This window comes from Crocuta crocuta, unplaced genomic scaffold, assembly GCF_008692635.1.
Source record: "Crocuta crocuta isolate KB4526 unplaced genomic scaffold, BGI_CrCroc_1.0 scaffold174, whole genome shotgun sequence".
Classification (NCBI taxonomy): Eukaryota; Metazoa; Chordata; class Mammalia; order Carnivora; family Hyaenidae; genus Crocuta; species Crocuta crocuta.
This window is the reverse complement of record NW_027530330.1, coordinates 6,372,571-6,384,622: the sequence shown is the minus strand read 5'-3', so window position 1 is coordinate 6,384,622 and position 12,052 is coordinate 6,372,571. Positions and strand designations below refer to the sequence as shown.

The window sequence follows — 12,052 nt, the reverse complement described above, 5'->3', positions numbered from 1 at the left end:
GAAGAGGAGAATGAAGTAGGACAAAGGGAGTGCCAGAACTAAATTTTACCTGCTTTACAATTCTATTTAGTCAGTCAAGCATATTAAAATGCATGTGTGGGGATGCCTGGGTGACTAAGTTGGTCAAGCATCCGACTTGCCTCAGGTCATTATCTCAAGGTTCCTGAGTTTGAGCCCTGCATCTCGTGAGCTCGAGCCCCACCTAGGGTGAGTTCGAGCCCCATTCTGGGTGAGTATGAGCCCCACATGGGTGAACACAGCTGCCCCACTGGGTGAGATTGAGCCCCGCTCATAGGAGCCCTGCTTTGGGTTCTGCTCTGATGGTGCAGAGCCTGTGTGAGATTCTTTCTCTCTCTCTCTCTGCCCCTTTCTCACGTGTACCTTCTCTCTCTCTCAAAAGAAAAAAATAATAAAATGTATGTATATATGTAAATTGCATGAGATATATATGCATGCCTTAATATATATAAATTGCACAGGTGTTTAAGTATAATTCAAGATCACAATTGAGGTTTGAAATAAATGAAATATCTTATGTTACAAATCTAATCTAAATACTTGTCCCAACGTAGACTTTTTGTTTATTTGGGGAAAAAATTTACCAGTGCTCTCATGAATAAACAGTAAAGTTTGGACACTATACAGACATTACTGTGCAGTGAAAATATGAAAATAATAGGCTTTCCATTTTGAGAGTAAAGTGACATCACTTTCATACTTGTAAAATTTATAAGGTTCCCAGAGAATTTTTATGAAAACCAAAATATAAATAGAACCAGTATAAATAAAGCATATTCTCTATAAGTTTTATAATACACTTCAAAGAAAGAATAAAACCCAGCTCTGTATGAAATCTTTGTGCTCTTACATGGACCATTAGCTCATGCATGAAATATCAGAAATTTAAAACTTTGATACATACTCCACTAATCATTCCTACTTAAAATCCCCATTTTTAATGTTGTATAAGGACAAGAATTTGAAAATTTTAACAGGTGAAGGGTATATGGAGGGAGATGTGTAAAAACTATAAAGTCAGATATACATTGCTAGGTACCTGTGGTTTGGATTTCTCACCTAGAAGAGAACAGTAGTTGCTAGAAGGCAAATTATTAGTTGAAGGTAAATCCATTCTGAGAGTCAGCCACCTATCCATTAAGTATAAAGGTTTTGAAAAGCTGCTCTCTGGCTTGGCCTTATTCCAAAATATTTGAAGGGCATAACACCTTCTGAGTTAGCAGTTCTTCTACACGCCGATGGATATCAATCTTAATGAGAAATGATCATAGGAAATGTTCTATTCTTGTCAAGCTCAAAAACCAACAGATATTTTCAAATTAAATGCATAGGTTTTACAAAGAACTGCTGTTAAAAAAATAAAAAGAAGAAGAAAAGGAAGAACAAAGAAGTCTGATACAATTTTACTAAAAGCACAAACCTAAAACTTACGAGAGCTGTGTTATTTGTAAGGAGTGAGTGAACAAATGTGGAGGATAAAAATGGAGCACATTTTATGTGGATATCTTAGAACTTTGCACTGAAACTAGCACGGTCAATCTTTTAATATTTTCACTGAAGTCAAGCAAAGGGATAAACACAAACTGGTCCGTGAATTAAGTCAGTTCATCCCTATGATTAGGATGGTTTGCATGTGTGTCACAGAGGTGAACTGTAACATGGTGACAGATTAAACAGATGGGTTGATGAATAACACCCACAAGACATGAAGGTAGAGGACTGGAAAGGCACATTCAATATCATGAAACTTCAAGACTCTGGCCCTTGGAAGTTATCACCTAGCATTCCTTGCTGGGAAGAATGCCTCCCTGATGTGGTGAGACAGCACTCAGAGGGATAAAGCACATGGGAGAAACCATCAGCAACCAATGGCAGTTGCTGAGAATGGCGGAATGATTGCAAGTCACAATGCTTGGAACCCCCTTTCCAATGGACACACTATACTGCTTTCTCTAGTCTTTTAAATTTATTCTTACCAGTAAATAATAACCTCTGTTTTCATAAGATATGGATATGAACCATAACATTATAATCAAATCATATTTAAATGCTGTCAAATAAGTAGCAAGATAGCCAAGTGGGTGCTCTCCCTTCCATTTTGCAGCATTTAGGCATTATCAGTGGCTTAAAAGCCTCCAAGCTACAGCAGCTTATAAACTTAATGAACTATGAAGTTTCTGTCAAAATCAGTTATTAAGACATTTATAAACATTTAAACTTAAAGTTAAAACTAGAAACAGAAGATGGAATAAAACGTGTCAAGAAATTCTCAAGTGTTTGTAGGATGATGTTAAATGAAAATTATCCCCTTCTAAATTCTAGAAAGTGTGAAATATTGTGAGACAACTTACTTTTTTGATTGTTGTTGTTAGAGGAAATTCTTAAAATGAATTGCAATTAAAATTACTATTAAGCATAGCTTCAATACTGAGTACATTCTTCTAATCACTGACTTGATAAATCTGCCCCTCCCCTCTGCCTCGGAAATGTTTGAAGGCTACCAGTTTTGAAATCCTTGAAACTCTGTTTCAGGTTCTAAGAAGAAAACATTTTTGCAAATAGGTAGAATATTTACGATCTTCTTTTTCTTCTGCTGCTTCTTCTCCTACTACATTTTCTTCCTTCTAAAATGCTGATTGGTTATCTTGAAATAGACACCCCTGTTAAGTGACTGTTAAGTCATTTACTTCATGCCTCATTAGTCTTATTAATTCTGATGAGATATTTTTGCTTATTTTTATTTGCCATCAGGGACATTTCCTATTGTAATCTGTATCTCAAAATACTAAAAGCTATATTTCAAATATTTTCTTTCTTCCTGAGCATGTTAGTAATGTTGTTGCCTCAATCCATTTCAAATAATGGCTGCATAGCATGCAGTCTGTGTGTGTGTGTGTGTGTGTGTGTGTGTGTGTATTGTGCTTGTGTGTGTTTTGAAGAACCAGTTGAGAAAAACATGGTTACACATTTATCTGAGTACAGTCTTGTTGCACTTCATTGGAGATACAAGCAAAAAGCTTGCCTTATGGTTATAATGTAATACGGTGAAAAGAAATGCATTATAGCATGTTGTTTATAATTGCATTTTACAGAGCAGGTGTTTAAAACAAGCCAAAAACATCTATTCATTCACTCATTCATTCACTCACTCATTATTCAATTCCATTCCTTCTCTTTCATTTCATTACATTCTTAAAGATAAGAGGTTTTCTTAGCTAGAAATAGTCTCTTACCAGCATAATTACTGAGTCCCTTTCTCTTCTTTCTTCGCCAATACAACCAGATGCTAAAACCCATCAAAATTACCCAGCAGGCACCACCAATACCAGCTATAAAGGCTGGTTGCTTCACAACATCAGTGATTTGCTCAGTTATGCTGTTATTGTTTTCAGTAATGACAACTTCATTACGTCCCCCTGTGGAAGAAATAATAGTTTTAGTAAACATTATTATGAAAGTAAACACAGGAATACATACATAGTGTACCAAAGGCAGAGAAAATTAGAAAATTCCTATGAAGGCAGGTAATAATTATGCTCTGAGCCTGTCAAAATTATTGATAAGAGTATTTTGTACTTTTCAGAAGAAGAATCAAATTATGAGTTTAAAATGTGATTAAGAACATTGCTCCCTTATGTTTGGGTTTACTATGAATAGATTCAGAACTGCTTCTTGATTTATTGCCTTATAAATAAGTACTAAAGCAAGTGCTAGGGCACAAAGTAACAGCAACTTTTCTTCAGCTAAGTATGTTTTGATATAGTCTTGCTAAAATAAAATTTAAAAAAACAACTACAACATTCACAGGATATTTATAAATTGTCTTTCCTCTGTGGCAATGCCTAAACTGAAATGTTCAAGATTTAAAAATATGTAACTTAATATTATCCTTAATATTCTAACAAGGAATTTATTTTTATCACTCTTTAATTTTTTGGAATGTATTAAAACTACTATATAAAACAATGATGATTATATAAATGTATTTTCATAAAGATTAGTATCTATAATTAAAATGTCACAAAGCGATACATCTCACATATTCCCTTAAAACTAAACTAATTTAAAAATCCACTTGAAAGTTTAATTAAAAAGACAACTTTGAAGTTAATTCTAAGGTTATGTTACTAAAAATAAACATTCATTTATTTCATTTTTAAAATTAATTAATTTATTTTGAGAGAGAGAAAGAGAAAGAGAGCAAGCAGGGGAGGGGTAGAGAGAGAGAGAGAGGGAGAGAGAGAATCCCATGCAGGCTCCATGCTGTCAGCACAGAGCCTGACTTGGGGCTTGATCTCATGAACCAGGGGATCATGAGCTGAGCTGAAATCGAGTCAGACGCTTAATCAACTAGGTCACTCAGGTGCCCCACTAAAATAAACATTTATATCTAGATTAGTATTATTCTAGAAGTAGTTATGTTTTTGACAATTTAGACCTCTCAGAGATAATTAAAAGCTTAATTCACATTTTAAAATAGTTTAAAAAAACTCATGAAATCATAGTATCACTTAAATTAAAGACTTAGGTGTTTATTTAACAGATTAAGAAATTTACACACTGGTGTAAAGTCATTTGTAAATGACTGTGTAAAGTCAGCATCATATCTCATTAATTACTAATCAAATATTTTAAAAAATTGAAATCAAAATATAAGTGGCTAATTTCAACATATCAAATCCAAGGAATGTGCAATGTACATTGTTTTAGTTACATGGCACTACAATATATTAGAAAGAACATGGTCTTTGAAGTTTTTTGTTTGAGTATCATCCTTGCCACTTACTAGCTTAAGTAAGCAATAACCTTATGTAGGGCACTTAATCTTCTCAAGTACCTGTTTCTGCTAGTTGGCAAGAATCCTCATTTCAAATATTTGGGAATGTTCTTTAAGATAATGTATGTAAAGAGGCTGATAGAAACACAGTAGTTTGTTGACTCAAAATTATGACCCAGGTATGGGTAAGGGTTACTTTATGACCACTCACATAACTTCAGGGATGTAAGTTGTAAATTGTCCAGATGTGAGAGTCTGGAAAACCACAGATGACTTGTTTACCAGTTTCTTCTTTCTTGCAGGTCAGAAAATTAGTCTACATTTCCCAGACTCACTTGTAGTTTAAGTACAACAAAGTCACTGAGTTATTGGCCAATACCACATGGGCACAAGTTATGCATACTACTTCCGGATCTGACCCACAAACTACTGTAAATATACTTGACATTCTCTCTCTTTCCTAATGTTAAATAGAAAGAAGGGCTCTTTGGACGATTCTGACCCACCTAAGAGATAGCATAGTTATTGATCAGGATTGAAAGTCCCTGAATAACTGTGTGGAGTAGAAGTCCCATCCATTCTGCTAATCCATACTAGACTGGGTTATGAATAAGAAAAAACAAACAACCTTTATTTTTTTAAGCCAATCAGTATGTAGGCTTATTTATAGCTACTAGTATTTTTCTTATACATACTTATATTCCATTTCTGAAATTTCTTTTGTGTTAAATTCCAGATGTAAAAACCAGATTCACTTATGTAATAAATCTGGTTAATTTTTCCAACCTATCTGCCCTTAATTATTATATATATAAACTTAATTAAAAATGTATTTAAAGAGCGGCACCTAGGTGGCTCAGTAGGTTAAGCGTCTCATTTTGGCTCAGATCATGATCTCATGGTTTGTGGGTTTGAGCCCGCATTGGGCTCTGTGCTGACAGCGAGTTCAGAGCCTGGAGCCTGCTTCAGATTCTCCCTCTCTCTCTCTCTGCCCCTCCCCTACTCACGCTGTCTCTTTCTCTCTCTCTCTCTGTCTCAGAAATAAATAAAACATTAAAAAATGTATTTAAAGGGGCACTTGGGTGGCTCAATTGGTTAAGCTTCTGACTTCAGCACAGGTCATAATTGTTCAGTTATGGTTAGGTTCATGAGTTCAAGCCTTGAATTAGGTTCATGAGTTCAAGCCTTGGTGAGAGCAGAAATCCCACTTTGGATCCTCTTTCTCCCTCTCTCTCTGCCCCTCCCCTGCTCACTTGCTCTCTTTCAATTAAAAATATTTGAAAAAATGTATTTAAACTGAGCTCACATTTTCAGTATGAAACATCTACATATCTGGTGATTTTTCTAGTTACTAATAGTTACTAAAAAAGAAAACAAACACCTTATAGAACCAAGAGAAATGAAAATTTGTCCTTCATTTGTGTAAAAGATCCAGAACATATCAAATTGGATATAGTGTGATATATCTTTTTCACCCAAGGTTTATTACTATTTCTTATGCTTCTGGTATTTTTGAAACAATGTTGTGTGTTGGACTAATTAGAGCATAGACAAGGGATGCCTGTGACCTGTAACGCTCCATTGTTCTTGCAGACAAAAAATATAATGAAATGTAATGTCTTCCTCCCATTGGAGAGTAATGAAGAACAAAACTAATTTGTGGGACTAAAAATTAATTAGACACATCAGATTCGATTGTACCTATTACTGTGAAAGTTTGCAGCTGTTCCACATATTATTACCGACTCTATAAGGTAGGCATGAAATGGCTAAATGATTAAAGAAACAATAGCTATATTATTAAACAAGATTACTGAAAATTTTAAGTCAAAGTAAATTTGTTACATGGAATACTTTTAGATGCTTACATATATAATTACATGTGGTTGCATTTCTGTATGTGTAAGTGCAACAGTCTAGAACTATGGACCCACTGAGGTAAGTCTCTTTCTACCAGTGGAAAATACAGACAAAATACAGACAAAAGAACAATATTGCTTTTAAACTTGTGTAAGGCTATTTATTGTATTTATATGATATTTGAATTAATATTCCCTTAATGGAACTTTCTGGAATAAAATCCAAACTGAGAAGAAATAGATGAAACAGTACGTAGTCTGGCATGAGACAAATCTAAAATTATCAGCCATAAATTACATCAAATGCCAATACATGATTTAATTAAAGCAAAGTGGAAATGAGGTAGAGCTTGAGTCACTTTGAGTGCTGTTTCTAGTACTGAATAGACAATAGAGAAAGCACAGATTGAAACAGAAAAAGAGATTAGCCATCACTAAATCACTTTTCAACTAAGGAATAACAGTTGTGTAGATAAGGTTATCAGACAAGATGTTAAGGTAGATGTGCTAGAGTAATTAAAGAAACAATTAAAGGCTTCTTCCGTACAAAGGTAGATATTAAAAAGAAATAAATCTCTTGAGGACAAATAGCCTTTTCTGCATTGAATCGTGTATGTGGGTGTGTGTGTCTGTGTTTTTATGCGTGAGTGCATGTATTTTTTTCAATTCTCTTTGATTACATCTTGAATACTGCGTATTCTAGCTGCTTGAACAGAAGATGGAAATATTATTTATTACATTATTTTTATTCATAGAAAATTTGGAAACAGTTATATGATACACTAAAAATCCAAAAGGTACTAATTATACATGTGAACACACTTAGTCCTTTTAAAAATGATAGAATCTTAAGAAAACTTTCTTTTTGATTTAAAATACTCTAAGCTTTCTTAGCTAAAATACTCTTAGCTTTCTTATTTTAAAGTTACTATACAATTGTTAAATTCTTAATCAACATGGCATGAACTTGGTTGAATGGTATTCTTGTAATGGTTTACCTCCTTCCAAGTGTAATAAATCCCCCAAGTATGGGGAACAACAAAGTAGTCCTACAAAAAAATTTTTAAAAAGCCTTCCCTTGCTTGAGAATTTTACTTATTAATAAAGGTAATATAAAAAACAGGAAGTAAAAATATAGATACTTGACAATCTTTGAATTAGAAATATTGTATTTCATATATGCAAGAGAGTAAAAATCTTTAAAGCTTTGTTTACTTACCTGAGAGTTCTCATAGAAAGCAATGCTTTTTAAAGATTCATAAACATTTTTTCAGAGAAAAATTAATGGCTTATTTCTGAATTATACATATATACATACACACACTANTTCCCCTCAGGTTAAGAAATTAATTCAGTCTGTATGACTAATTAAGAAAGGGAAGGCAATTTAAAGGAAAGTTAATACTATAACTTTTCTCTTTAATGCTTTTAATATATAAAAGAACAAAAACTTCTAAAATATAAAAAATCAACAATATGACTGAATGTTAGATCTCTTCATATTCAATAAATATTTTGTAATAAGAAATAATTTTCCAGAAAATGGCAGTGTACTCTATGTGTATCATTTCAATAAAACAAACAGGAAGGGATGGAACTGGCACATTCTTTTTTTTTTTTTTTTTTGTAATGTTATTTTTGAGATAGAAAGAAAGAGAGCAGGGGAGAAACAGAGAGAGGAGGGACAGAAGATTTGAAGTGGGCTGTATGCTGATAGCAGAGAACCCAAAGAGGGGCTTGAACCCACCACCTGTGAGATCATGACCTGAGCCAAAGTCAGATACATAACCAACTGTACCACCTGCTGCCCCCTGGCACATTCTATTGTATCAAACTCTGAGCAAGTATCCTTAAAATGTGAAAATATTCTAAGAAGAGTATTTTTTAAAAAATTAAAGATACTAATAACTAAATCAAAACAGAAAGAACTAAAAGGATTTGCCTCTTAAAAGCAGAGAAGTTCTGGGGCGCCTGAGTGGCTCAGTTCCTTGGGCGTCTGACTTCGGCTCGGGTCATGATCTCACGGTTTGTGGGTTCGGGCCCTGCGTTGGGCAGTGTGCTGACAGCTAGCTCAGAGCCTGTTTCAGATTCTGTGTCTCCCTCTCTCTCTGACCCTCCCTTTCTCATGCTGTCTCTCTCTCTCAGAAATAAATAAAACATTAAAAAAAAAAAAAAAGCAGAGAAGTTCTCTAAGGGAAATCTACACTTTTGAGGCTTTCTTTTCCCCTTAACGATTTCAATCTCTACAGTGCTGGGCAGCTAGATTCCACGCTGAAATCCTCAATTATACTAGTCCGAGGTGTCAGACCATAGTGTTCTGAGATGTTAGAATAACTGAAAAATTTCATGGGAAGCCATGTGAAACAGCCACAGAAGAATGATGTTCCCAAATCCCCAATCTACCCCCCCTCCCAACGCCCATCCTAAGGTTAACCCTTAACTGCATTCAGAATGAAGATTCCAAGGATCTGGTGAAAATCAAAAGCTAGAAAGCTGATAAGGCTGAACAGACTTTCAGCTGATGTACACTACAAAGAAGATTGTGTTCAATCCTCAAATTTCATCAAGTTGGGAAAACAGGTAAACATATTGGGCTTTTCACAGAACCCTCTTCCAAGTCATGACTTAGAAGTAAAGAGCATGCTGAAATTTTGCTTGAGAATAAGGTCCAATATAAACAGTCTTATACTAACAAATGTAAAATCCAAGCCACCACAAGATCAAGATGATCAGTCAGTAACATAACTTACTTTAGAACAAAACCCAACATTCTTTAGAATATCACAAAATTTTATGGTAAGCATAAAATTGCAATATCTAGTATATGGTAAAACAGAACTACTAACCATGCAAAAATGAGCAAAATAACAAGAGCAAAGAAATGAAAGGAAGACAGGAAAAGACACAAACAATAGGAAAAATATGACCAAAGGTAAAGAGAAAAGGTAATAAATAGAAACAGACCATAAGATGATACACATGTTGAAAGTAGGACTCAAGGGCTTTAAAGTGGCCATTACAATATGTTCATGAAATTAATAGAGTCAGAATGAACAAACATATGGGGAATGAAAAATAAAACAAATGGACATTCTAGAACACAACAGTGTATTATATAAAATTAATAATTCACTGAATACTTCTATTTCTGCCCATAAAGAAATAATGGGTACAGGACATGTACTCCCACCATAAATAGGTAGAAAACTAGGCAAAATATATAAAACAAAAGGGCAACACTGTGCAAAAAGGGAAATAAACAAGGAAAATCATTTAATTTTCATAGCTTTTGATCTGAGGACAATACAACAATGTAATTCAGTGAAGGGGATCCCAAATGTGGCTAAACAGCATTCCTGAGTTTAAAAAAAATGGAATTCAGGGATACTGAGGAAATTGAATTTATGGAACAAAATATCTGGAAAAAAAGAGTAACATAAAAAAGAATGAGTAACATAAAATACTTTTTTAGTTTTAATTCACTTAAAATATAATTAATGATTTAAAGACAAGCAAATACTAATAATTTAGTTTGTATATTGGTGTTTACTACATGTATAAGAGTAAATTATAGCCATAGCAAATATTGAGAGCAAGGAAAATAGAACTGTAATTTTTAGGATCCTTATAGGCAAATCCTAGAGTAACCACTATTAAAAAAATGTTATACCTAAGAATGCAATGGTGGATATAAAATATAGAAAATTATTTAATGCATCCAGAATAAATTTGGAAATTAGGAAAACAGGAATAAAGTTAGATAGAAAACAAATAGCAAGATGGCAATTCTAAGCCAAAACACATCACTAATTACATTAAAGATAATAGTCTAAGCATTCCAATTAAGAGACAAAGATTGTCATATTTTAAAAACATTTTTAAATGTTTATTTTTGAGAGACAGAATGTGACCCAGGGAGGAACAAAGAGAGAGGGAGACTCAGAATCCGAAGCAGTATCCAGGCTCTTAGCTGTTAGAGTAGAGCCTGATGCAAGGTTTGAACTCACCAACTATGAGTTCTTGACCTGAGCTGAAGTGGGATGCTTAATGGACTAAGCCAGCCAGGTCCCCCAATACTATCGTATTGAATTTAAAAGAGTTAACATGCAATTTAAATAACAGAAATGTACAGTTTCTCTGTAAAAGTATGGGAAAACCCCCCACAAACGATGTAAACGGTCATAAGATAATATCGCTGTACTAAAATTACACAAAGTAAGTTTCAGGAAAAGATTCTTACTGTTTTATAAAGTGGGGTATTCCATTATGATAAAGGGTAAGTTCTTTAATAAGATATAACAGTCCTAAAATGTATTCACTTAAAAGGAGTAGCAAAAACAAAAACTTATAGATGGAATGGAGAAATACATAAATCTTTAATTATAATAAATTTCCAGATTCCTTTCTTATTGATTGAAAGAATCAACAGGCAGAAAATCAGTAAGGACCTGAATAATACTACTAACAAATTTGACATGACATTTATAGAACATTCCACTGCAGAACAGAAATATATACATACTTTTCAAATGCACAAGAAACACTCATTAAGACCAATTGCTAGGTCATAAAATAATTCTCCATATTTAAAGGCTAAATTCATACAACATACATTCCCTGACCTCAATGGAATTAAATTTTAAATCAGAAAGAAAAGGCTATCTGGAAAATCCCAAAACATCTGGAAATATAATGATACACTTCCAAATAACCTCTACAAAGTATAAGAAATCCTTAGGGGAAGTGAAAAGTATTTTCAACATTGTGATAAATGGAAACATAACACCTCAAAACGTGTAAGATTTCAGCTGAACATGTGCTTAGCAAGAAATTTATAACTTTATATATCCATACTAGAATAGAAGAAAAGTCCAAATCATTGATATAAGTATCTATCTTAAGAAGCAACATAAAAGTATGTAGAAGAGAAAAGAACAGAAATTAATTAGAAAGAAAATAAATAAAACAAATAAAAATAGCAAAGTCAAAATTCTACCTTGAAAAGATCAATAACATTGATAAATCTGTATCAAGACTGCTTGAAACTTGGAGGGGGAACAAAAAAAAAGGAGGAAAAAGAGAGAGAGAACACAAATTCTTGGCATTTAAGAATAAAAGAGATGACATTACTACACATCCTGCAATCATTATAATTAAGTGTATTATAAATAAGGAAGTAGTGCAAATAAGCATATGATAATAAGCTCAACAACTTAGAGGGATTAGACAAATGCACTGATGGCAAAACCAAGTACCAATTTATCACAACCAACATAAGACAAGAAAAATTCTAGATATTTTGGACCGGGGGCAAGATGGCGGAGAANTAAAAAAAATTCTAAATAATGTAAATTCATAAATATAAGTTGAATCCACAAAGAAATCTCTAGGCACAGGT

At 33.5% G+C, this 12,052-nt stretch overlaps 1 protein-coding gene across 1 annotated transcript in view; it reads right to left on the bottom strand.

Moving 5' to 3' along the window:
- The window catches only part of ROBO2 (roundabout guidance receptor 2), a 608,353-nt gene that overhangs the window by 61,528 nt on the left and 534,773 nt on the right, over positions 1-12,052 (bottom strand). The window contains exon 17 of the mRNA XM_077765658.1: positions 3,252-3,434. Within this exon, the coding sequence (XP_077621784.1) occupies positions 3,252-3,434 (183 nt within the window). The remainder of the gene's footprint in view (positions 1-3,251; positions 3,435-12,052) is intronic.